This window comes from Bos indicus, chromosome 1, assembly GCF_029378745.1.
Source record: "Bos indicus isolate NIAB-ARS_2022 breed Sahiwal x Tharparkar chromosome 1, NIAB-ARS_B.indTharparkar_mat_pri_1.0, whole genome shotgun sequence".
Taxonomy (NCBI): domain Eukaryota; kingdom Metazoa; phylum Chordata; class Mammalia; order Artiodactyla; family Bovidae; genus Bos; species Bos indicus.
In genome coordinates this window covers 111141623-111169366 of record NC_091760.1, presented here as the reverse complement: position 1 = coordinate 111169366, position 27744 = coordinate 111141623, and the positions used below count along the sequence as shown (strand labels likewise).

Here is a 27744-nt window from a genome sequence, read left to right as displayed (position 1 = left end):
TATTTAGTCAGCTTGCATACATTATTCTATATGCAAGCACGTTAAACAGATATATAAGCTTATAATAGTAATAAGAGTACTTCAGATCAGAACCATTTCATTATTAAAGTTTAGTCGCTCAGTCATGTCTGATTCTTTGCAACCCCGTGGACTGTAGCTTACTAGGCTCTTTTGTCCATGGGATTTTCCAGGCAAGAGTACTGGAGTGGGTTGCCATTTCCTTCTCCAGAGGATCTTCCTGACACAGGGCTAGAATCCAGGTCTCCCACATTGTAGGCAGATGCTTTAGCATCTGAGCCACCAGGGATTTCATTATTAAGATAAAACAAATCTTAGGCTTTCATAATGACTTGGAAATTGTGCTATATTTCTTTTTGGGATAAGAATGAGGATGGGTGGATCAGTGTACAGTGACACAGAAGACTTTTAGAGGCTTTTTTTCTTGTTCTTTTGTTAACTTTTTACGTTAGTTTTTATGCTGGCTCTTCTTTCTAGGGGATTCCCTGGTGACTCAGATGGTAAAGAATCTTCCTGCAATGCGGGACATCTGGGTTCGATCCCTGGGTCAGGAAGATCCCCTGGAAAAGGAAATGGCAACCCACTCCAGTATTCTTGCCTGGAAAATCCCATAGACAGAGAAGCCTGGCAGGCTACAGTCCATGGGGTTGCGAAAAGTCAGACAGGACTGAGTGACTAACACTAATGGCTTCTTTCTAGAGAAGCCCCTGCTGTATTTCCTTTTTTTTGCTGTGTGTAGGCAAGAAAGGTTAGTGTAGAAATCAGGAAAGAGAAGTGAGGGAAGTATTTTTCTTTCTGTACTTTTGCTGTATAATATGGAAATAGGATGGTTGATCAATTACTCGAAAGATATATGATAAAGGAAATGGAAATGACTGTACTACACTGTACACACACTAGTAAAATAGGTAGCAGTAGATAAGAGTTGCAAGAGAATATAAATGTGGTGGGGGAGATGGCCAACAAAGGAAAAGTATGGAGAATACCGATAATACTAAGCTCTAGTTGGTCCATTACCTTATTAGAAAGAGAAGATTGTTAAATCCTCTTGCCACTAGTCTTATCTTCTTAGGAAATCTTAAGGAAGAAAGAAAAAGATAATCTTTTGACAACCACTCCCAGATCTTTTTGTTTTTTTATCACAATTTCTGACTGAGCATAAACACATTTCAGATTCCCATCTCCACAAGTAGCAGAAAATGTCAAACAGACTAATGGGCTGGAAGGCAAGACTATACTCATCCCCTTTGTCTGCTGCTGGACTCTACAGCTTACTTCTTTATGTACTTAGACTATATCTCTAAATATACTCTCTAGACAAAGTTGACTCCTGCCTGTTTCTGACTTCCAATAAGTAGCAGCTTTGCTGGAATTTTCATCTAGCAGACTGAAAGCAGAATGCACTTGTAATGATAGTACACTTTGTGTTTAGTATTTTATTGCCACAATTAAAATTAAAACACTTACAGATTAGCAAAATAATAATTATATATTTCTTCCCTTCCTGAATGTGCACCTATTTCAGAAACATATGGAGTCTTTTTAGAAAGAAGAACAATGAGTAATATTCCTTTTTGCTGTTTTTGCTAGAAGATATACACAGAAGTCAGAACAACCTCAACAAATCAGTGGAAAACTCAGTTATTTTGCAAAAGTAGAACTGATCTCTTGTTATTTTTTAATGGTGACAAAATGAGCACTTTTAATGGGATTTTAGCCTCAGGAGATATTTATTATCACAGGACACAAAGTAAAATAAAGAGACCAGAGTTGTTTATTTTATAATACGGAAGTGGCAGTGCAAGGGCTGGAGAGCAGGCTGTTCTTTCTGGGATAACAATCCCTTTCCCTACCAGCAACAGCTCATTTTGTCCTGTTTCAGTAATTTTAGTACTTTGGAACTTTGAAATTTATTCAGAATAACAGTTTTATATTTCCAAGCACAGGTTGTCATTGCCAGAGAAAATAAACTTAATTTTCTAGGTCATTTTGGGCCACTGTGGCTAGGATCAGATTTTGTGTTGAATTAAAGTAGAGGAAAAGGAGAGAATATCATTGAAACATTAGCGCTATTATCCTGAAAAAGTAGTGATATGTCTATATGTGTGGGGGTATATGTGTCTTTTTAAGCAATTGTAGTTTTGAAACTTACAAAAGACATAAGAAGCTATATAATTTTTGAAGAGACTGTTCACTTAATATTGTGACCCAAGAGAGTTCATTAGGGAAAACTTAAAAAAAAAAAATAACTATGAATATTGAAAAGTCTGTATTTGTTAATTTGTAGTCCAAAATACCGGAGAAGGCAATGGCACCCCACTCCAGTACTCTTGCCTGGAAAATCCCATGGATGGAGGAGCCTGGTGGGCTGCAGTCCATGGGGTCGCTAGGAGTTGGACATGACTGAGCGACTTCCCTTTCACTTTTCACTTTCATGCATTGGAGAAGGAAATGGCAACCCACTCCAGTGTTCTTGCCTGGAGAATCCCAGGGACGGGGGAGCCTGGTGGGCTTCCATCTATGGGGTCACACGGAGTCGGACACGACTGAAGCGACTTAGCAGCAGCAGCAGCAGCAGCAGTCCAAAATACTTCTGCTGCCTGGCCATAGAGAGTCCCAGAATTTACTAAGGTGAAGTTTTCTAGAAAAATAGGTGTTAGGGTAAATATACTTTGGAGGTATATTTAAATCTAAACATAGTCATGTCATGTATAATTTGTATATGAAGACAACACTTCTTAAAATTGCTTATTGAAATTTCTCTGTGGATTAATCTCTAGCATTTTATTACCAGCTTTATTTATATTTTATTATTTTGAAACCAAACCTTTTATTTCAAGATCATTGTAAACTCACAAGCAGTTGTGAGAAATACCAAGACATCTCATGTACCCTTCCCCCAACTTGCTCCAATGGTAACATCTGGCAAAACTCCACTAGATATCACAACCAGACATTGACACTGACACAGTTAAGGATTCTGTGACAACAAAGATTCCTCATGTTGCCCTTTTATAGCTACATTCACCTCAACCTCTGCTTTCACGTGCCTCCACTATCCTACCCCCAATTCATGACCCCTAGCAACCAGTGATCTGGTCTCCCAATAATTTTGTCACCTCAAGAATGTTATAAAAATGGGATTATGCAATATGTAGTCTTTGGGATTAGTTTTTTTTTTTTTTTGAATCAGTGTAATTATCTGGAGTTTTACACATATTGTTGCTTATATTTGTAGTTAATTCCTTTGTGTTGCTGAGTAGCATTCCATGATATAAATGTACTGCAATTTATTTAACCTGTTGAAGAACATCTGAGTTTTTCCTGTTTGGGGCTATTATGTATAAAGCTGCAGTAAATATTAGTGTACAGGTTTTTATGTGAACTTGTGTTTTTATTTTCATAGGACAAATGCTCAAGTACAATTGCTAGATTGTTTGGTAGTTGCATGTTCAGTTTTCTAAACACTGCCAGAGGGCTGTAACATTTTACATCCTCACCAGCAGTGTATGAGTGATCCAGTTTCTCTGCATGTTTAGTATTTGATGTCATTGGTTGAAAAAAGTTTTATTGGGATATAGTTAATGTACAAAATTATATGTTTCAGGTGTACAGCATAGTAATTCACAAGTTTAAAGGTTATATTCCATTGATAGTTATTATAAAATATTGGCTATATTCCCTATGATCTATAATATATCCTTGTGGCTTATTTATTTTATATATAATAGTTTATACCTCTTAATCCCCCATCCCTAACTTGCCCCTTTTCCTTTCCCCCTCCCCACTGGTAACCACTAGCATGTTCTCTTTATCTGTGATTCTGTTTCCTTTTTGGCATATTCAGTAGTTGTATTTTTTAGATTCTACATACATGTGATATCATATAATATTTATCTTTGTCTGACTTATGCCACTCAGCATAGTACCCTTCGAGTCCATGCTTGTTGTTGCAGATGGCAAAATTTCATTCTTTTAATGGCTGAGTAATATTCCATTCACATCTTCTTTATCTGTTCATCTGTTGATGGACACTTAAGTTGTTTCCATATCTTGGGCATTGTAAATAATGCTGCTGTGAACATTGTGGTGCATGTCTCTTTTTGAATTAGTATTTTCATTTTTTTCTGGATATACACCCAGGACTGGAATTGCTGTATCATATGATAGTTCTACTTTAGGGGTTTTTTTTTTTTTTTTTTGAGAAACCTCTATTCTGTTTGCAAAAGTGGTTGCATCAATTTACATTCCCACAAACAGTGTCTGAGGATTTGTTCTTCCTTGCATCTTCGCCCACTTTTGTTAATTTTTTTTTTATGTTGGCCATTCTTAATAGGTGTGAGATGATATCTTTTTGATTTTTAATTTTCATTTCTCTGATGATTAACAATGTTGAGCATCTTTTCAAGTGCCTATTTGCCATCTGTATGTATTCTATGGAAAAAGATTTATTCAGGTTTTCTATTTTTAAATTGGGTTTTTTTTTTATATCAAGTTCTATGAGCTGTTTGTATTTTGATTATTAATCCCTTATCAGTCATATCATTTGCAAATTTTTTTCCCATTCCATAGGTTGTCTTTTTGTTGTTGTTGAAGGTTTCCTTTGGTATGCAAAAGCTTTTCAGCTTGATTAGATCTCATTTGCTTATGTTTGCTTTTGTTTCCTTTGCTTTAGAAGAAAGATCAAACAATACTGTTATGATTTATGTCAAAGAGAGTTTTTGTCTGTTTTCTTCTAGGAGTTTAATGATTTCTGGTCTTACCTGTAGGTCTTTAATCCAGTTTGAGTTTATTCTTGTATATGGTGTTAGAAAATGTTCAAGTTTCATTTTTTTTACATATAACTGTCCTATTTTCCCAACAGCACTTAATGAAGACTGCCTTTTATCCAATGTTCTACTATATATTCTTGTTGCCTTTGTAGTAGATTAATTGACCATAAGTGTGTTGGTTTGTTTCAGGACTCTCTCTTCTGCTGCAGTGATCCATGTGTCTGTTTACTGTTTTTATACCAGAACCATACTGTTCTATTGCTGTAGCTTTGCATTATAGTTTCAAGTCAGGGAACATGATACCTCTAGTTCTGTTCTTTCTCAATATTATTCTAGCTATTGAGGGTCTTTTGTATTTCTATCAGTTCAGTTAAGTTCAGTTGCTCAGTCATCTCCGACTCTTTGCGACCCCATGAATTGCAGCATGCCAGGCCTCCCTGTTATCACCAACGCCTGGAGTTCACTCAGACTTACGTCCATCGAGTCAGTGATGCCATCCAACCATCTCATCCTCTGTCGTCCCCTTCTCCTCCTGCCCCCAATCCCTCCCAGCATCAGAGTCTTTTCCAATGAGTCAACTCTTCGCATGAGGTGGCCAAAGTACTGGAGTTTCAGCTTTAGCATCATTCCTTCCAAAGAAATCCCAGGGCTGATCTCCTTCAGAATGGACTGGTTGGATCTCCTTGCAGTCCAAGGGACTCTCAAGAGTCTTCTCCAACACCACAGTTCAAAAGCATCAATTCTTCAGCACTCAGCTTTCTTCACAGTCCAACTCTCACATCCATACATGACCACAGGAAAAACCATAGCCTTGACTAGACGGACCTTTGTTGACAAAGTAATGTCTCTGCTTTTGAATATGCTATCTAGGTTGGTCATAACTTTCCTTCCAAGGAGTAAGCGTCTTTTAATTTCATGGCTGCAGTCACCATCTGCAGTGATTTTGGAGCCCAAGAAAATAAAGTCTGACACTGTTTCCACTGTTTCCCCATCTATTTCCCATGAAGTGGTGGGACCGGATGCCATGATCTTCGTTTTCTGAATGTTGAGCTTTAAGCTAACTTTTTCACTCTCCACTTTCACTTTCATCAGAAGGCTTTTGAGTTCCTCTTCACTTTGTGCCATAAGGATGGTGTCATCTGCATATGTGAGGTTATTGATATTTCTCCCAGCAATCTTGATTCCAGCTTGTGTTTCTTCCAGTCCAGCATTTCTCATGATGTACTCTGCATAGAAGTTAAATAAGCAGGGTGACAATATACAGCCTTGATGTACTCCTTTTCCTATTTGGAACCAGTCTGTTGTTCCATGTCCAGTTCTAACTGTTGCTTCCTGACCTGCATATAGGTTTCTTAAGAGGCAGGTCAGGTGGTCTGGTATTCCCATCTCTTTCAGAATTTTCCACAGTTTATTGTGATTCACACAGTCAAAGGCTTTGGCATAGTCAATAAAGCAGAAATAGATGTTTTTCTGGAACTCTCTTGCTTTTTCCATGATCCAGCGGATGTTGGCAATTTGATCTGTGGTTCCTCTGCCTTTTCTAAAACCAGCTTGGACATCAGGAAGTTCACGGTTCACGTACTGCTGAAGCCTGGCTTGGAGAATTTTGAGCATTATTTTACTAGCATGTGAGATGAGTGCAATTGTGTGGTAGTTTGAGCATTCTTTGGCATTGCCTTTCTTTGGGATTGGAATGAGAACTGACCTTTTCCAGTCCTGTGGCCACTGCTGAGTTTTCCAAATTTACTGGCATATTGAGTGTAACACTTTTACAGCATCATCTTTCAGGATTTGAAATAGCTCCACTGGAATTCCAGGACCTCCACTAGCTTTGTTTGTAGTGATGCTTTCTAAGGCCCACTTGACTTCACATTCCAGGATGTCTGGCTCTAGGTCAGTGATCACACCATCGTGATTATCTTGGTCGTGAAGCTCTTTTTTGTACAGTTCTCCTGTGTATTCTTGCCATCTCTTCTTAATATCTTCTGCTTCTGTTAGGTCCCTACCATTTCTGTCCTTTATTGAGCCCATCTTTGCATGAAGTGTTCCCTTGGTATCTCTAATTTTCTTGAAGAGATCTCTAGTCTTTCCCATTCTGTTGTTTTCCTCTATTTCTTTGAACTGATCGCTGAGGAAGGCTTTCTTATCTCTTCTAGCTATTCTTTAGAACTCTGCATTCAGATGTTTATATCTTTCCTTTTCTCCTTTGTTTTTTGCTTCTCTTCTTTTCACAGCTATTTGTAAGGTCTCCCTAGACAGCTATTTTGCTTTTTTGCATTTCTTTTCCATGGGGATGGTCTTGATCCCTGTCTCCTGTACAATGTCATGAACCTCATTCCATAGTTCATCAGGCACTCTATCAGATCTAGTCCCTTAAATCTATGTCTCACTTCCACTGTATAAGGGATTTGATTTATATCATACCTGAATGGTCTAGTGGTTTTCCCTACTTTCTTCAATTTAAGTCTGAATTTGGTAATAAGGAGTTCATGATCTGAGCCACAGTCAGCTCCCAGTCTTGTTTTTGTTGACTGTATAGAGCTTCTCCATCTTTGGCTGCAAAGAATATAATCAATCTGATTTCAGTGTTGACCATCTGGTGATGTCCATGTGTAGAGTCTTCTCTTGTGGTGTTGGAAGAGGGTGTTTGCTATGACCAGTGCATTTTCTTGGCAAAACCCTATTAGTCTTTGCCCTGCTTCATTCTGTATTCCAAGGCCAAATTTGCCTGTTACTCCAGGTGTTTCTTGACTTCCTACTTTTGCATTCCAGTCCCCTATAATGAAAAGGACATCTTTTTTGGGTGTTAGTTCTAAAAGGTCTTGTAGGTCTTCATAGAACCCTTCAACCTCAGCTTCTTCAGAGTTACTGGTTGGGGCATAGACTTGGATTACTGTGATATTGAATGGTTTGCCTTGGAAACGAACAGAGATCATTCTGTCGTTTTTGAGATTGCATCCAAGTACTGCATTTCGGACTCTTTTGTTGACCATGATGGCTACTCCATTTCTTCTGAGGGAATCCTGCCCACACTAGTAGATATAATGGTCATCTGAGTTAAATTCACCCATTCCAGTCCATTTTAGTTCGCTGATTCCTAGAATGTCGATGTTCACTCTTGCCATCTCGTTTGACCACTTCCAGTTTGCCTTGATTCATGGACCTGACATTCCAGGTTACTATGTAATATTGCTCTTTACAGTATCGGACCTTGCTTCTATCACCAGTCACATCCACAGCTGGGTATTGTTTTTGCTTTGGCTTCATCCCTTCATTCTTTCTGGAGTTATTTCTCCACTGATCTCCAGTAGCATACTGGGCACCTACTGACCTGGGGAGTTCCTCTTTCAGTATCCTATCACTTTTCCTTTCCATAGTGTTCATGGGGTTCTCAAGGCAAGAATACTGAAGTGGTTTGCCATTCCCTTCTCCAGTGTATCACATTTAGAAATACATAAATGTATTCCTATGCAATTTATAAAACTGTTTGTTGTAGTTATATGAAAAATGCCATTGATATTTTGATAGGAATTGCATTGAATGTGAAGATTGCCTTTAGTAGTATGGTCATTTAAACAGTATTCTTACAGTTCATAAACATGGTATATATCTTTTCATCTGTTTGTTTCATCATCAGTTTCTTTCATCTGTGTCTCATAGTTTTCCCTACCTCCTCAGGTAGGTTTATTCCTGGGTTAATTTTATTCTTTTTGATATGACTGTTTCTTTAATTTCTCTTTCTGTCTTTTAAAAAAATTATTTATTTATTTTTAATATAAATATATTTATTATAATTGGAGGCTAATTACAATATTGTATTGGTTTTTACATACATCAACATGAATCTGCCACAGGTGTACACGTGTTCCCCATCTTGAACCCCCTCCCACCTCCCTCCCCATACCATCCCTCTGGGTCATCCCAGTGCACCAGCCCCGAGCATCCTGTATCATGCATCGAACCTGGACTGGTAATTCTTTTCACATATGATATTATACATGTTTCAGTGCCATTCTCCCAAATCATCCCACCCTCACCCTCTCCCACAGAGTCCAAAAGACTAATCTCTCTTTCTGATAGTTTATTGTTAGTATATAGAAATGCAACAGATTTCTGTACATTCATTTTCTATCCTGCAACTTTACTGAATTCATTGATGAGCTCTAGTAGTTTTTTGGTGGTATCCTTAGGATTTTCTATGGACAATATTGTGTCATTTGCAAACTATGACAGTTTTACTTCTTCCTTTGCAATTAGAATTCTTTTATTTATTTTTCTTACCTAATTGCCATGGCTAAAACTTCCAATACTATGTTGAATAAAAGTGGCAAGAATGGGCATTGTCTTATTCCTAATATCAGAGGAAATACTTTCATTATTGAGTATGATGTTAGCTTTGGGCTTGTCATACATGGCCTTTATTATGTTGAGGTATGTTATATCTATACTCACTTTGTGAGAGTTTTTATCATAAATGGGTGTTGAATTTTGTCAAGATTTTTCTGGGCTCCAAAATCACTGCAGATGGTGATTGCAGCCATGAAATTAAAAGATGCTTACTCCTTGGAAGGAAAGTTATGACCAACCTAGATGGCATATTAAAAAGCAGAGACATTACTTTGCCAACAAAGGTCCATCTCGTCAAGGCTATGGTTTTTCCAGTGGTCATGTATGGATGTGAGAGTTGGACTATAAAGAAAGCTGAGTGCTGAAGAATTGATGCTTTTGAACTGTGGTGTTGGAGAAGACTCTTGAGAGTCCCTTGGGCTGCAAGGATATCCAACCAGTCCATCCTAAAGGATATCAGTCCTGGGTGTTCATTGGAAGGACTGATGTTAAAGCTGAAACTCCAGTACTTTGGCCACCTGATGCAAAGAGCTGACTCATTTGAAAAGATCTTGATGCTGGGAAAGATTGAGGGCAGGAGGAGAAGGGGACGACAGAGGATGAGATGGTTGGATGGCATCACCAACTCAATGGACATGGGTTTGGGTGGACTCCGGGAGTTGGTGATGGACAGGAAGGCCTGGTGTGCTGCAGTTCATGGGGTTGCAAAGAGTAGGACACGACTGAGCGACTGAAGTGAACTGAAGGTGATCATATGGTCCTTATTCTTCAATTTATTAATGTGGTGTATTACATTGATATACAGATATTGAAAAATCTTTGCAACCCTGGGATAAATCCCACTTGAGCAGGGTTTATGATCCTTGTAATGTATTGTTAGATTCAATTTAATAATATTTTGTTGAGGATTTTTGCATCTGTGTTCCTCAGTGATATTGGCCTGTAGTTTCTTTTGTCTGGGTTTAGTATAAGGGTGATGCTGGCCTCATAGAGTGTGTGGAAGCATTCCTTCCTCTGCAGTTTTTTGGAATAGTTTGAGGAAGATAGGTGTTAACTCTTCTCTAAATGTTTGGTAAAATTCACTTGTGAAGCTGTCTGCTCTTGGACTTTTTTTTTTCCCTGAGTTTTAAAATAATTGATTCAATTTCATTACCAGTAGTTTGTCTGTTATAGTTTCTATTTCTTCCTGTTTCAGCCATGGGAGTCCTGTTTCCTAGAAATTGTAAATTTCTGGGAATTTGTCCATTTCTTCTAGGTCATCCATTTTATTGGCATATATTTGTTCTTAGTAGTCACTTACAATCTTTTGTATTTTTATGATGTTGGTTGTAACTTATTTTTCATTTCTGATTTTATTAATTTTTGTCTTTTCTCTTTTTTCTTGGTGAGTCTGGCTAAAGGTTTATCAATTTTGTTTACCTTTTCAAAGAACCAGCACTTAGTTGTACTGATCTTTTCTATAATTTTTAGAGTCTCCATTTAACTTGTTTCTTCTCTCATCTTTATGGTTTTTCATTCCACTAACTTTGGGTTTTGTTTGGTTTTCTTTTTCTAGTTCCTTTAGGTGTAAGGTTAGGTTGTTTATTTGAGATATTTCTTGTTTCCTGAGTTAAACTTTTATTGCTACAAACTGTCCTCTTTTTCTGTGTCCTTTTGTTTTGTTTTCATTTTCATTTAATTTTTGTAATTTTTAATTACAAAGTAATTTTAAATTTCTTTTTTTTAAATTAAAAGAAATTTAAAATTTCTTTTTTCCAAGTAATTTTTTAATTTCTTTTTTTATTTCTCCAGTGAACCATTGGTTGTTTAGTAGTATATTGTTTAGCCTCCACATTTTTTTTTTTTAAGTTTTTTTCCATTGTAATTGATTTGTAGTCTCATAGTATTGTGGTTGGAAAAGATACTTGATATGATTTCAGTTTTCTTAAATTTTCCAAGTTTTGTTTTGTGGCCTAGTATGTTAACTGTCCTGGAGAATGTTTCCAGGCACTTGAAAAGAAGCATATTCTTCTGCTTTGTAATGGTGTATGTTCTATGTATATCTATTAAGTTCATCTGGTTTAGTTTGTAATTTAAGGCCAGTGTTTCCTGATTAATTTTCTGCTTGGATGATCTCTCCATTGATGTAAGTGTGATGTTAAATCCCCTACTATTATTGTATTACTGTCAATTCCTTCCTTTATATCTGTTAGTATTTGCTTTATGTATTTAGATGCTGCTTTATTAGGGCTTATATATATTTGTGATTATTATATGTTCTTGGATTTAGCACTTGATCATTTAATGTCTTTGTCTCTTGTAACATTCTTTATTTTAAAGCTGATTTTATCTTATGTAGGTATTGCCAACCCGGCTTTCCTTTGATTTCCATTTGCAATGAATACCTTTTTCTATCCCTTCATTTTCAATCTGTTTGTGTCTTTAAGTCTGAAATGAGACTGTTGTAGGCAGCATATATACTGATCTGGTTTTTGTTTCCATTGAGCCACTCAAGGTGTTTTGATTGGAGCATTTAATCCAGTTATATTTAAAGTAATTACTGATATCTATGCTCTTATTGGCATTTTGTTAATTTTTTCAGATCTTTGTTGTTCCTTTCTTCTTTTTTTGTTCTTTTCTCTTGTGGTTTGATGACTATCTTTAGTGCTGTGTTTGGATTCCTTTTTGTGTGTGTATGTTTGTATCTATTATCAGTTTTTGGTTTGTGGTTTACCATGAGGCTTATATATAGCTATATATATATATGTATATATGTATATATATATGGAAATGGCAACCCATTCCAGTATTCTTGCCTAGAGAATCCCTTAGACAGAGGAGCCTGGTGGACTGCTGTCCATAGGGTTGCACGGAGTCAGACACGACTGAAGTGACTTAGCATGCATGCATGCGTTGGAAAAGGAAATGGCAACCCAATCCAGTGTTCTGGCCTGGAGAATCCCAGGAATGGAGGAGCCTGGTGGGCTGCCGTCTATGGAGTTGCACACAGTTGGACACAACTGAAGTGACTTAGCAGCAGCAGCAGATAAATATATATACACACACATACATATATATAGTGGCTGACTATTTTTCTGGGCTCCAAAATCACTGCAGATGGTGATTACAGCCATGAAATTAAAAGATGCTTACTCCTTGGAAGGAAAGTTATGACCAACCTAGATGGCATATTAAAAAGCAGAGACATTACTTTGCCAACAAAGGTCCATCTCGTCAAGGCTATGGTTTTTCCAGTGGTCATGTATGGATGTGAGAGTTGGACTGTGAAGAAAGCTGAACACCGAAGAAGTGATGCTTTTGAACTGTGGTGTTGGAGAAGAGTCTTGAGAGTCCCTTGGACTGCAAGGAGATACAACCAATCTGTCCTAAAGGAGATCAGTCCTAGGTTTTCATTGGAAGGACTGATGTTGAAGCTGAAACTCCAATACTTTGGCAATCTGATGTGAAGAGCTGACCCATTTGAAAAGACCTTGATGCTGGGAAAGATTGAGGGCAGGAGAAGAAGGGAACGACAGAGGATGAGATGGTTGGATGGCATCACCGACTCAATGGACATGGGTTTGGGTGGACTCCGGGAATTGGTGATGGACAGGGAGGCCTGGCGTGCTGTGGTTCATGGGGTTGCAAAGAGTTGGACACGACTGAGCAACTAAACTGAACTGATATGGTCTTAAATTGTAGACCTTTTAATTTCAAATGTATTTTAACACCCTTGCATTTGTACTCTCCTCTCCTCATTATTACTCTCTTTAACACAATATTTCACATCTGATTGTTTTGTGTATCTCTTAACTGCCTATTTTGGGTATAGATGATTTTCTTACTTTTGTTTTTTAACTTTTCTACAAGCTTTATTTCTGGTTCATTTCCTTTCTTTACTATATATTTGCCTGTATCAATGGGCTTTTTCTCTTTGTAATATTCATATTTCTAGTTGTGGCCTTTTTTTCTTTTTTACTTATAGAAATCACATTAACATTTCTTGTAAAGTTGGCTTGGTGGTGTTTTAAGGTCTTTTAGCTTTTGCTTATCTATAAAACGTTTGATCTCTCCATCAAATCTGAATGAAAGCCTTCCTGGATAGAGTATTCTTGGTTGCAGTTTTTTCCCTTTTATCACTTTAAATATATTGTGCCACTGTCATTAATTTTTATTATAATCTTTCTTATAGGTGTGCAGTGATAGCTTATTGTTGTCTTAATTTGCATTTTCTTAATGACTAATGATACTGACTATTTTTTCATGTGCTTATTTGGCATCCATGTGTCCTTTTAGGTGATCTATCTCTTAACCATTTTCTAATTTGATTTTTTTTTAACTGTTGAGTTTTGAGCGTTCTTTATATGACCTAGGTACTTGTCCATTGTCAAATATGTGGTTGCATATCTTTTTTTCCAAGTCTGTAGCTTGTCATTTCATCCTCTTTACAGAGTGTTTTACAGAGCAGAAGTTTTAAATTTTGCAATTCAGATTATCAGTTTTTCCTTCTATAGATCATGCTTTTGGTATCAAGTGTAAAAACTGTGCCTAGTTTAGATCCTGAGGATTTCTTCCTAGGCTTTTTTCTTCTAAAATCATATTTTTATGTTGTTCAGTTTAGTCCATGACCCACTGTAAGTTAATTAAGTTAATGGAGTGTGAGGTTTAGTTTGAAATCCTTTTATTTTTTATTTTTATTATTATTTTTAATCTATGGGTATCCAATCGTTCCAAGACCATTTGCTGAAAAGGTGGTTTTTCCTTTACTGAATTGCTTTTGGTACCTCTGCCAAAAATCAGTTTGGCATATTTATTTTCATCTATTTCTGGGTTTTCTATTCTATTCCATTTGATCTTTGCTTCTATCCTTTCACCAATACCATGTTGTATTGATTACTGTAGCAATACAGTATTTACCCTGTATTAATCTGTAGCAATACAGATTTACCTTGAAATCAGGTAAAATACTTTTCCCACTTTATTCTTGTTTTTCAGTACTCTTTTAGCTTTTCTAGTTCCTTTGCCTTTTCGTATAAATTTGAGAACAGTACTGTTTATATATTAGAAAAGCACATATTGCTGGAAATAGGGGTTTTGGGAAGATGGTCTTTACCAAAGTGGTTTTTAAGTTGGTAGTACTGCCAGTTGACTTGTTGAAAGGAAGGGTTTTGATGGCCTTATGAACTGGTCAGGCGGTCTGTGTTACTAATGACTCAAAAAGTCTTCTGTTCTGTCTGAAAATGTTTCTCCCAATCTGAATGAAATTCACTAGCTAGACTAAATTCAGTACCTTTGAGTAAAGGTATCTTTTTTAATGTAAAACTTATTAGAAAGGTTAACATTTTGTATGTGCTGTCATTTTTTCAGCAGTGAAATTTTTCCTATTTCTTTCCTCCTTATGCAAGCATAGAAAGCATGGAATGGGTGGGGAAAGGAAGGGAGAACAATTTTTTGAGCAGAGAATGCTTCACTTGGGCACTAGGAGGTTACTGAGTGTTTTTTCCACTGGAAGCATAGTTAGGAGCTTTGAAAAGGATCTGAAGCCTAATTTAACCTTTTAAAAAATTTGCATCATTTTTATATTAAATAACTATAATTTGAAAAGTACAAATATTGCATTTGAAAAGTATAGTTTACAATTTATTTTTAAATGGCTCCGCATTTGTTTAATATACTGCATTTGTTGATGCCTTCTCCAAAGTGCATCTTGTAAAAAGCAAAAACATCCTGCTAATGATAGCTCTTTTCTCAGGAATGACAACATGTCATTATTTTACTTACAAAACGACATGATACAACACCAAGTTATAAGAATGAAGCGCAAATTATATTTCACAAGAAACAGCTAAGGTTTACTTACTTCATTTGGGAACATAATTATAGTATTTCATATCTTCTCAAGTTTCACAGAAATGTCCTAAGTAATTAGCCTATACAGATACAAAGAGTTTGAAAGTGTTATTATATTTTACTGTTGTAGTTTTACTTACTGAAAACTATTTACAGTTTAATAGCACTGAAACCTTTGTTCAGTATACTTGTTTCATGTAGATCATCAGTGACTTAGGTTGTACTAAATGAAACCTAGAGACTACTCTTATGGATTTATTATTTATTTTGTAATTGTTTTGTTTCCTAGATTATAGTAAATATCATATTTTGGCTTCCTATGCTGAACATCTAGAAGCCTGTTTTATAGCATGTATATTTCACTTATTTCAGCTTTTCCCACCACGCTTGCTATGGTGGAATAACATTCTAATAATTTTCAAAATTTTGAAGTTTATACAATTTGTGTTTTGTACGTCAGGCTACAAATAAGCTCTATCCAGCAAGAGTTTTCTTTAAAATAAGGACATGACATTTTCCCAGGAGCAGGGAAAGAACTGTGATTAATAGGCTAAGGATGAAAGTTCTTTAGAGTAAGAATTTTTAAATTGATGAGAAGGAACCAAAACTCATGATGGGCAAAGGGACTGTAAGAAAATATGCATATGTTCTGCATTAGTTCAGGTCTCTTGACCTGAATGATTTATATTCCTGGGGACTGATAGTATATTTCAATAGGATTGCCGAGCCACTCTTGATGATCTTTGAAAACATGTAGAGAGTAAGAGGATAACATACAAATACCATTCCATGTATAGAATGACCATAAATTACTACCAGTGAACTCCCAGACAAGATTCTAGACTGTATTAAAGGGCAATTTGTGAGCATGTGTTAGAAAAGACAATAACCCTTGAGCCAGTTTTATGTTCTTGAACAGAACTAGCATGTAGGCTTTGCCATTCCATTTTGTGCAGAGTCACTAGATTTAGGGACTGTAGTTGACATAGAATATATGTAATTTATGAAGGCATTTGACAAAGTTTGTCTTAATATTCCTAAAGGCCATATGAATAAATATAGACAGGTTACACAAGTCATTGGGTTGTTTAGCAACCAGTTGAAACACTGTATCTGTAATGTGCTGAGTAATGGATTTAGTATTAACCAAGCAGATATGGAGAAGGCAATGGCACCCCACTCCAGTACTCTTGCCTGGAAAATCCCATGGACGGAGGAGCCTGGTAGGCTCCAGCCCCTGGGGTTGCTAAGAGTAGGGCACGACTCAGCAACTTCACTTTCACTTTTCACTTCTATGCATTGGAGAAGGAAATGGCAACCCACTCCAGTATTCTTGCCTGGAGAATCCCAGGGACAGAGGAGCCTAGTGGGCTGCCGTCTATGGGGTCGCACAGAGTCGGACACGACTGAAGCGACTTAGCAGTAGCAGCAAGCAGATATGAGAAGGAAATGGCAACCCATTCCAGTATTCTTGCCTGGAGAATCTTATGGACAGAGGAGCCTGGTGGGCTACAGTCCATGGTGTTACAAGAGTCAGACATGACTTAGCAACTAAACCACCCCCAGACCAAACCAAGCAGATATGACAAGCTATAGAGTTCTACCCTCAACCTTATACTGAGGGTAGAACTCATGTTCAACATTCTTTATCAATAATTAGATGGATAAAACAACTTGCCAGAATCAGTTTGCAGAATATACAAAGCTTAGAATTTTCTGGATACAAAGTCACTTAACTAAAGTTTGAGTCTAAAACATACATACATATGTGTATGTATATACATTAAATTTTATTTATTTATTTATATTTACAATTATATTTGTTTTTCTGCACTTGTATCTGAAAAGCTAAATGCTCACATAGGAGAATGAGGGTTATTGGTTGTAAGGAATAGGTAGCTTTAGGGGGAAAAGTGAGAATAGTGGGAGAACATGGGGTATGGATTCCAAAAGGCAAGTAGGGCAATTAGGTCTTAGCAGGGACTGGAGTAAGGAAGTGGAAGGTCATTGGGTGTGAGACAGTATCTGGTTCCAATTTCTTTCTCTCTTACACTGGATCTGCAATGTCTTTTTCTCATCTTCTCTCTGTGTGTTTGCTTATTCTCTCTCATCCCAGTAATGTGGCTTACTCTGTACCTTGCATGTGATCCTTATATATTCTGGCTGTGCTAAAGATGTCCTAATTGCCTGGTCTTCAACACTTATAGTCTCAGCTGGCTCATCCCAGCTCAGGACTTGGTTTTTCTAGGTTAAATGTCCAACCTTCATTCATCACTCAGCCATGCTAGGGTGGATTGTTGGAGGGGGTTTTAGTCATATTACCAGAGTAGCCAGGACTATGGAAGGTGGATTCTCTACAAAAGGGGACATAGTGGGAAGGAATGACTTGGTATATTCAGTATAATGGGACATGGTTTTACACTGCAATGTGTTTTTGGGTAGGGGTTTTATTTAACATAAAAGCCAGCTTTAGTATATAATAGCAACATATAATTGATAAAAATACAGAAGACCATTGTGATCTGATTGCATTAAATTGTGTTACTAATGGTATTATTGAGATCTTATAATGAGGGAAATACGGGTCCACTCTTATTCTGCTTTAATGAGACCAACAGTAGTATTCAATTCTGGACTCCGTACTTTGAAATAGATATAGAACACTGGAACATGTTTAGATAAAATTATCTAGACTGAGAAAGAAATTCAAAACCGTCATTATGTGAAATAGCTGAAGGAATTGGAAGTGTTGACCTAAAGAATTAAAAGATATGTAGTGTTCCTAATAGCCGTCTTTAAATATTAGAGAAAGATCTGGTTATTCCTTATGGTTACTAGGTGGTCTAGGACTGGTGGATGCTCCAGGAAGCAGATTTGGGACCAGCATGAGAAAGAATTCCCTCATAGACAAAACCATCAGAAGATGAAACAGGCTGTTTTACAAAGTAGTTTCCCATCATTTTTGAGTGCTGAGATAGACTCTGGATAACAACTTATCTAGGTTGGAATAGTCTCAATGAACAGATCCACGCTTGAGCCAGGTTATCTTTATGATTTCTTTCAAACTTGTTTCATAAATCTATAAATTTGGTGTCAGTCGCAGTTAGATGACTGATGTACTCATTCATCTGTATCTTGTAGTATTATATCATAGTTTTTAATTTGAAATTTTTATTAAGTTTAAATGAAAATAACTATAAAAGTTATTATTAGTTTGTATCAAGTAACTCTTTTATAATGGCATGGATAGGCACATATGGTAGATGACATTGATAGGCATATATGGTGGCATCGCTCTTAGTTATAGGAGCAGTTTCTATAGTCTTAACAAAGTTGCATTAAGAGTAGGCATTCTTTGTATAGTCCAAGAGTTGCTTTAGTTTTAGTGCCCTGACGCAAATGTTTAATGAATCTGTCTTATCTTTATGAAAAGCAAGACAGGTAGAGGCTGCTTGAGGAATATTTGTATACTTGATACAGAAAAAAGAATTACGTCTCTCTTGACTTCACTAAAATTCTATTTTTCACTCCCTGTATCTGGCCAAAGATATATAAGCATTTTATCTGAAGGAAGTAAGAGAATTTAGCAGACATTCACATGGTAGATAAATATGATACAAATGATTACAGGCATAAGTGCTGGTTTTAAAATAGACTTGGGTTTAATGTCAGCTTCTCCACTTATCAGCTGGTTATTTAACTTCAGTAGTCCCTATGTTCTTATCTGTAAAATAGGTATAACTATACCTACCTGAGGGGGAAAAGAACTGATTAGGGAGAAGAGATTAAGTTCAAAGTGTTTCTTCTATTTGTGGTTTTATGACAGAATGTTAAATTCTGTGCAAATCATAAAATGTTAAAACTGAACAGGAACTGAGAACTCATTTGGCCCAATGCCATAATTGTATAAATGAGGAAAATGAAGTCTGAATAAGCTAAGAGCCATCTCCAGGATCACAGTGCAGTTGGCAGTGAAAGGCCAATGATTTCTTCACATATCAGGGAAAATTCATCTTAAAACAAGAATTGTAAAGATATTTTCATCAAAAAGTTTTATCTTATGGCAGATATTTCAAGGGTAAATCTTTCTTAGAGATACTGTGGAGAAATTATTACTCTGAAAGACCCTATTCTAATTTCAAGATTTTGTTAGAGTCAACATCATGCCATTTTTTTAAATTTTATGAAGTGTTGTAATTATTGCTCCATGGCAGAGCACAATATACATTTATTTTATTTGGCCAAGATGGTTGAACTTTAGTTTTTAGAAATAAAAAAATATCATTTCAGTAAATGTATGTTCTATTTTATAGATGTCTCCTGAAGAAAAAGTTTGTAAGTACTGTGGAGTCAGCTATCTAATTCTACATGAGTTTAAGGCTATGGAAGAAAAAGTAAAAGCAATGGAAAAAGAGATGAAATTTTATCAAGGAAGTATAGAACGTGAAAAGAGACTTCAAGAAAAACTACAGTCTCTTAGCCAAGATTTTGAACAGTACAAAATTGACAATGAATCCCAAACAGAAAGGTTAGAGTATGTTATTCTTTTCTATCATTTATTTAGTTTGGAAGAAAAGTACAGAAAATAGATTTGACTTTTGTTTTTCTAGAATTTCTCTATATCAAGTATAATTTATACCTTGGTACATTTGAATTTGTTCATTAATTATTACTGATTACTAAGTATAATTCCTAGACATAATCTGAATATTCCTTTGAGGCTGTGTTTCTATCTGAATCATTGGTGGTGGTGGTTTAGTCGCTAAGTCATAACTAACTCTTGTGACCCATGGACCACAGCCTCCTCTATCCATCTGAATAACTAGAAACCAATTAATTCAGTAACTATAGGTTGAGATGGGTTGACTTTTACTTTTCTCCAGATTTATATCTTAATTTTTATCATTAGAAAGTTTTGTCTATAAAAAATCAGGTGAATTTTGATAATTTTTATATCTAATATTTTTTTAGATGTCCTTGACCATTTAGATTTATAGAATAAAGTTTTCATGTTATGCAAAGGTTGCCAAAACATTAAAACTGGCACATGATTCTAAATCAATAAAGCTGGAATAAAATCAACTTTATTGATTTACAATCATGTGCCAGTTTTAATGTTTTGGCAACCTTTGCATAACATGGAAACCTTATTTATAAATCTAAATGGTAAAATCAGAGTAAAATCAGAGATTGAGTTCCTAATGCTGGTCAGGTCCAATCAGCAATTTATTCTGCCTAAAGACACCTCATGGAGCTTATATAATACAAAGGATTTTTGCTGTTATTTCATGACTTTTCCTTTGAATGAATATTTTTCCACTTTAAAATATTGACAGTTGATGTAATAAACAATGAACTAATGAATATATTGAACATTGTATCCTTGTAGAAGTTTTCTTAAATCTCTTAGGATTAAGTACTTGTCTTAAATTTTATTACAAATTTAAATAATTATATTAAATATCAGTTCTTAGTCTTTGGCTAGGAAACTTTTGTTTTCTTGAATTTCAGGTCTGAAAAAGTATTTAATCATATTTGAGTGGAGAAATAAAAAAAATTAAAGTATTTAGTTTAAAAATTTAAATACGGAGGGTTTTTGCTTGTCAGATTCTTTTGTTTAGTGTTATAGTTTACTTTCTTTAGTAATTATATGAATACTATGTAAACATACAAAATAAAAGAAATATATAGAAGAAAATTCAAGAAAGTCCTTTTTTATTCTTCTGATTACTTTCACTGGAAATAAAAAGTAATACTTTTAATGGTTTGGTGTATGTTTCTAGATCCTTCATTGTTCTTTAAGCTTTATTAAAGATATATTTTAAAAATATTTGTAATATATTATATTTAAGCTATGTAGTTTTAAAACTATTTTTCAATAGACTAGTTTTTAATATAAGTAATATATTAAAAGTATGTGTGATTTTTACCACTTAATTTTATATTCTGGAAATTGTTCCATGTTATACATATAGATCTATCTTATTCTTAACTGCTACAATGTCTTCCTTACTAAGAATATGCCATAATTTACTGAACCATTTCTCTTTTCAACATTTAGATTATTTCCAGTATTTATGACTACACATAGTATTTATATTTATATTCTTGTGTACATATGTTTTTCTATAGGATAAATTCCTGGAAGTGAATTTGCTGAAAAGAAAGTAAATGCCAATTTAAGACTTTGATGGACATTATTCCAAATTGTCCTTTGAGAAGACAGGGTTAATTTATATTTGGCCAATAGTTTATAAAGTGGCCATTTTCTTAGATCTTGTTAGTATTGCAATTTTCTTTTCTCAAATTTTCACTTTTTTTCTTGGTAAAAAAAAAAGTTACTTCATGATTATTTAGTGTTTCTTTATTGCTGCTGCTGCTGCTATGTCACTTCAGTTGTGTCTGACTCTGTGTGACCCCATAGACGGCAGCTCACCAGGCTCCCCCGTCCCTGGGATTCTCCAGGCAAGAACAGTGGAGTGGGTTGCCATTTCCTTCTCCAGTGCATGAAAGTGAAAAGTGGAAGTGAAGTTGCTCAGTCGTATCCGACTCTTAGCGACCCCATGGACCGCAGCCTACCAGGCTCCTCCATCCATGGGATTTTCCAGGCAAGAGTACTGGAGTGGGGTTCTTTATTGCTAGTGAGGTTGAATTTTTTTTCATATGTTTATTAGATATGTATATTTCTTCTTTTATGAATTACTTGTTCATATATATTGTCCAAATTTCTATGGTGCTATTTCTATGTTTTTGTTTATGTTAAGGAGTTTTTAATATAATATGGACTTATACTTTATTTACACATTGCTAATATTTTCTCATGGTTTATCTTATTGTTTATTGTATGTTTTTTGGTATAAATTTAAAAAAAATATGCCGAGTTCTGGAAAGGGTTCTGTGTCAAGTCCTTTTGGTTGCAAACAACAGAAATTTGTTCTGGCTTTTGCTAACCTAGATTCAAGCAAGTTGAAAAATAACATATATTTAAAACTTTTATGGTATTGTTTTGGTAAGTCTTTTAATCTGTTTATTAGTTGGATTTATGATTTCATGTTTTTTATTGTTCTTTTATAAATATTTATTTATTTTTTGTTCCTATACACCTATAAGGGCTTCCCTGGTGGCTCAGCAGTAAAGGATCCGCCTGTAATGCAGGAGATGCAGGTTTAATCCCTGGGTTGGAAAGGTCTCCTAGAAAAGGAAATGGCTACACACTCCAGTATTCTTCCATGGAGAATTCCATGGACAGAGGAACCTGGTGGACTACAGTCCATAGGGTCACAAAAGAGTTGGAAATGACTTAGCAACTAAACAACAACACATCTATAACTTCTCTCATTATATACACCCCATATCACAGAGAAATATTTGTTATAGTTAATGAGCTTGTTTTGGTACATCATTATCACCGCAAATACATGGTTTTACATTAAGGTTAGCTTTTTTTTTTTTGCCACTTTATTCATTTTTTTAATTGGAGGATAATTGCTTTACAGAATTTTGTGGTTTTCTGTCATACATCAACAAGAATCAGTCATAGGTACACCCATGTCCCTTCCCTTCTGGACCTCCCTCCCATCTCCCTCCCCATCCCACCCTTCTAGATTGTCACAGAGCCCCTTTGATGTTGTAAATTCCATGGGTTTTGACAAATATTAAATACCATATATCTGCCATTGTAGTATCATACAGAATAGATAATGCTGCCCTAGAGATCCTGTGTTCTGCCTGTTTGTCCCTCCCTCCCCTCTAAGGATGGGCAATCACTGTTCCATTGTTGTCTCCATAGTTTTGCCTTTTTCAATATGTCATATTGTTGAAAATGTCCATTGACAGAAGAATGCATAAAGAAGATATGGTACACGCATGCAATAGAATATTACTCAACCTTTAAAAAGAATGAGATAATGCCATTTACAACAACATGGATGGACCTGGAGAGTGTAATACTGAGTGAAATAAGTCAAAGAAGGAGAAATACTATATGACGTCTCTTATATGGAATCTAAAAAGAAATGATGCCAATGAATTTACTTACAAAATAGAAACAGACTCACAGAGAATGAACTTTTTGCTGGTGGAAGGAGGTGGGGAAGGAATAGTTAGGAAGTTTGGGATGATTGACATGGACACACTGCTACTTTTAAAATGGATAACCAAAAAATACCTACTATATAGCATATGAAACTCTGCTTAATGTTATGTGGCAGCCTGTATGGGAGGGGTGTTTGAGGGAGAATGGATACATGTGTATGTGCGGCTGAGTCCCTTTGCTGTTCACCTGAAACTATTACATTGTTAATTGGCTGTACCCCAAAACAAAACGGGCTTCCCAGGTGACACTAGTAAAGAACCCACCTGCCAATGCAGGAGATACAAGTTTGATCCCTGGGTTGGAAAGATCCTCTGGAGGAGAGCATGGCAGCCCACTCCAGCAGTGTTGCCTGGAGAATCTCATGGGGTTGCAAAGAGTCAGACATGACTGAAGAAGAAAGAGAATGTCATATGGTTAGAGTACTATAGTGTGTAACTTTCTAAAAATTGGCATCTTTCAGTTAGTAATATACATTTAAATTTACTCCATGTCTTTTCATGGCTTTATAACTTGTTTCTTTTTTTTAGGACTGAATAATATTCCATTCTCTGGATGAACCACAGTTTATCCATTCACCAAACTGAAGGACACCTAGGTTGCTTCCAAATTTTGGCAGTTATGAATAAAGCTGCTGGAAATATCTATGTGTAGGTTTTTGTGTGGACATGTATTTTCAGCTCATTTGGGTAAATACCAAAGAGTATGATTACTAAATCATATAGTAGAAGTATGTATAATTTTGTGAGGAGCTACCAAATTGTCTTCCAGAGTGGCTCTCTCATTCTGCATTCCCAGCAGCAATGAATGAGAGTTCCTGTTACCAGATTCTCACCAACCTTTGGTGTCGTTGGGGTTTTGGATTTTCACCATTCTAATAGGTATGTGATAGTATCTTGTGTTTTAATTTACATTTCCTTGAAGACATATGAGGTTGAATATATTTTATTATGTCTGCTATCTGTATGTCTCCTTTTCTGAGGTGTTCGTTCAGGTCTTTTGCCTATTTTAAATCATATTGCTTGTTTTCTTATTGTTGAGTGTTAATAGTTCTTTGTATATTTTAGACAATAGTTCTTTATCAGGTGTCTTTTGCAAATATTTTCTCCCAGTATGTGGCTCATCTTCCACTTCTGTTGATATTCTCTTTTGTAGACCAGAAGTTTTAAAATTTAATGAAGTCCTGCTTCTTGTTTATTTCATGAATCTTGCCTTTGTTGTTATATTTAAAAAGTCACTGCTGTACTCAAGGTCATCTAGGTTTTCTTCTATGTTACCTTATAGGAGTTTTGCAGTTTGTATGTTATATTATATCAACTCAAATATATGTATATTTGAGTTGATATTTGTGAAGTGTGTATGACCTGTGTCTAGAATCCTTTTTTTGAGGATGGAGGAGGGGGCATGAGGATGTTGTCTAGTTGTTTCCAGTTTAAAAAGACCATCCTTGCTCCATTACATTGCTGTTGCTCCTTTGTCAAAGATCAGTTGACCATATATTTATTTGGTTCCATTTATGGATTCTGTCCTGTTCCGTTAATCTATTTGTCTATTCTTCCACCAAAACAACACTATCTTTAATATTGTGTAGCTTTATACTAAGTCTTAAAGGCAGATTTTGTCAGTCTTTCAACTTTGCTCTTTTCCTTCAATATTGAGTTGTCTATTTGGGATCTTTTTCCTCTCTATGTAAATTTCAGAATTTGTCCATATCCACAAAATAACTTATTTGGGATTTTGCTTGGAATTGAATTAAATCTGTAGATCAAGTTGAGAAGAATTGATGTCCTGACAATGTTGAATCTTAATAATCCACAGACATTAAATATGTCTTTTATTTAGTTCTTCTTTGTTTTTGTTCATATGAGTTTTATAGTTTTCCTCATATAGTTCTTATATATATTTCATCAGTTTGCACCTCATACCTACATTTTTGGAAGGCACTAATGTAAATGGTAATGATTTTAAATTTCATGTGTTCATGGTATGTAAGAAAGTTATTGACTTTTGTGTAATTAACTTTCTATCTTGGAGCCTTTCTAAAAGTACTTGTTAGTTCCAGGAGTTTGTTGATTTTTTCAGTTTGTTTGTATAGGTGATCATGTCGTCTGTGAACAAAGTTTAATTTCTTCTTTCCTAATCTGTATACCTATATTTTCTTGTCTTCCTGAACAAGTTGGGACTTCTTATACAATGTTAAATAGCAGTAGTTAGAGCACACATCTTGTTCTTGCTCTCAGCAGGAAGCCTTCAAGTTTTCCGGTATTAAATATGACATGAACTGTAGATTTTTTGTAATTTTTTTTTGTCTGTGCTGCGCAGCATTTGGGATCTTAGTTCCCTCACGAGGGATCAACCCTGTGCCCCCAACAGTGGAAGCACAGAGTCCTAACCACTGAAACTTCAGGGAATTCCCTAAATTTTTTTTTTTATAAAAGTGAGGAATTTTTTCTTTATCCTAGTTTGCTGAGAGTTTTATCTTGAATGGATGTTGGATTTTGTCAAATGTTTTTTCTGTACCTGTTGAAATGCTTGTGTGATTTTTCTTTAGCCTGTTAATGTGATAGACTAATTGGTTTTTGACTGTTGAACCAGCTTTGATACCTAGAATAAATCCCATTTGGTTGTGGTATATAATTGATTTTTACATATTTTAATATTTTATTGAGGACTTTACTTCCATGTTCATGAGAGATATTGATCTGTAGTTTTCTTGTAATTCCTTTGTATGGTTTAGTATTAGGGTAATGCTGGCCTCATTAAATGAGTTGGGAAATATTCTCAATCTTTTGGAAGAGAGAATGGACATAATTTTTTCCTTAAATATTTGGTAGAATTTACCAGTGACTCCATCTGGGCCTAGTGCTGTTTTGGAAGTTTATTAATTATTGATGAAACTTTTTTGAAATTTTTTTTATGGTTAAGCTATGTTTAGATTGTCTGTTCTTGTGTGAGTTTTAGCATTTCTTCAAGGAATTGATTTATTTTATCTTGGTGATCAAATTTGTGGGCATAGAGTTATTCATGGTATTTCTTTGTAAAATTTTTTGTACTTTTTTCCTTTTCTGTTGAGGTATAGTTGATGTATAATATTATATGTTACAGTTGTATAGCATAGTGATTTATACTTTTTAGAGGTTACAACTCCACTTATAGTTATTATAAAATATTGGCTGTATTCCATGTCGTACAGTATATCCTTTTAGTTTATTTTATACATATTAGTTTATATCTCTGTATCCCCCACCTTTGTATTGTCTCCTTTTCTCTCCCTGCTGGTAACCACTAGTTTGTTCTCTGTGATTCTGTTTTCATTTTGTTATATTCATTAGTTTTTTGGGTTTTAGTTTCCACACATAAGTGATATGTTATTCGTATTTTCTCTGTCTGACTTATTTCATTTAGCATAATGCCCTCCAAGTCTATCCATATTGTTACAAATGGAAAATTTTCATTTTTTTTTATGGCTGAGTAGTATTCTATTGTATAACTATAACACCTCTTCTTTATTCATACATCTCTTGATGGACACTTAGGTAGGTTTCATATTTTGTCTATTGTAAATAATGCTGCTTTGAATACTGGAGTGTATGTATCTTTTTGAATTAATGATTTTGTTTCCTTTGGTTCTATACCCAGGAGTGGAATTGCTGGATCATGTATTTTTAGTTTTTTGAGGGATCTCTATTGATGATTTCTCTTTAACTTCTGATATCAGCAATTTGTAATCTTCTCCCTTTTCCTTTGTTCACCTTATCTGAAGATTATAAATGTTACTGAGCGTTTGGTTTTATTGATTTTTTTCTCTGTTGATTTCCTACTTCAATTTTATTGACTTCTGGTGAAATTTTTATTGTAGTTATATAAATTATTATTATTTCTTTTCTTCTGCTTACTTTGGATTTAATTTGCTCTTCCTTTTCTAGTTTCCTAAAGTGGAAGTTTAAATTGCTGATTTTAGATCTTTCTTTTCAAATAAATGTTTTCAGTGCCATAAATTTCCCTGTAACCATTGCTTTTGCTACATCCCACAAATTTCAGTAAGCTGTATTTTCACTTTCATTTAATTCAAAGTATTTTTAAATTTCATTGTGATTTCTTCTTTGATGTATCTGTTAATCAGAAGGGTGTTGGTTAATCTCTTAAGTATTTTGGGATTTCCTAGCTCTTTCAGTTTAATTTCTAACTTCATCTCATTGTTAGATGTTTGAGTGCAGACATTGTATGATTTTTCATTCCTTTAAATTTGTTAAGATGTATTTTATGGTCCAGAATGTGTCTATCTGGGAGAATGCTTCATGTGAGCTTGAAAAGAATGCATTGTACTGCTGTTTTTGGGTGAAGTCATCCATGCATGTCAGTTTATATCAGTTGAGCGATGATACTATTGAGTTCAACTTACAGATTTTCTGCCTCCTGGATCTGTCCATTTTTGGTAAAAAGGTGTTAAAGTCTCCAACTGTAATAGTAATTAATCTGTTCTTCCTTGTAGCTCTGTAGCTTTTGCCTTACATATTGGGTTGGCCAAAAAGTTTGTTTGGGTTTCTCCATAACATCTTATGGAAAAATCTGAAGGAACTTTTTGTGTCAACCCTATATTTTCACACTCTGTTGTTAAGCTCTCTTGTTAAGGATTGTTATCTCTTCTTAGAACACTGACCCCTTTATCATTATATAATACCCCTC

At 35.3% G+C, this 27744-nt stretch overlaps 1 protein-coding gene across 2 annotated transcripts in view; it reads left to right on the top strand.

The window, feature by feature from the left end:
- The window catches only part of LEKR1 (leucine, glutamate and lysine rich 1), a 224905-nt gene that overhangs the window by 6350 nt on the left and 190811 nt on the right, over positions 1-27744 (top strand). Inside the window, exon 3 of one of the 2 annotated variants that reach the window (XM_070792615.1) lies at positions 19280-19494. The exons of the other annotated variant lie outside the window; for it this stretch is intronic. Within the exon in view, the coding sequence (XP_070648716.1) occupies positions 19280-19494 (215 nt within the window). The remainder of the gene's footprint in view (positions 1-19279; positions 19495-27744) is intronic. 2 annotated transcript variants of the gene reach the window in all.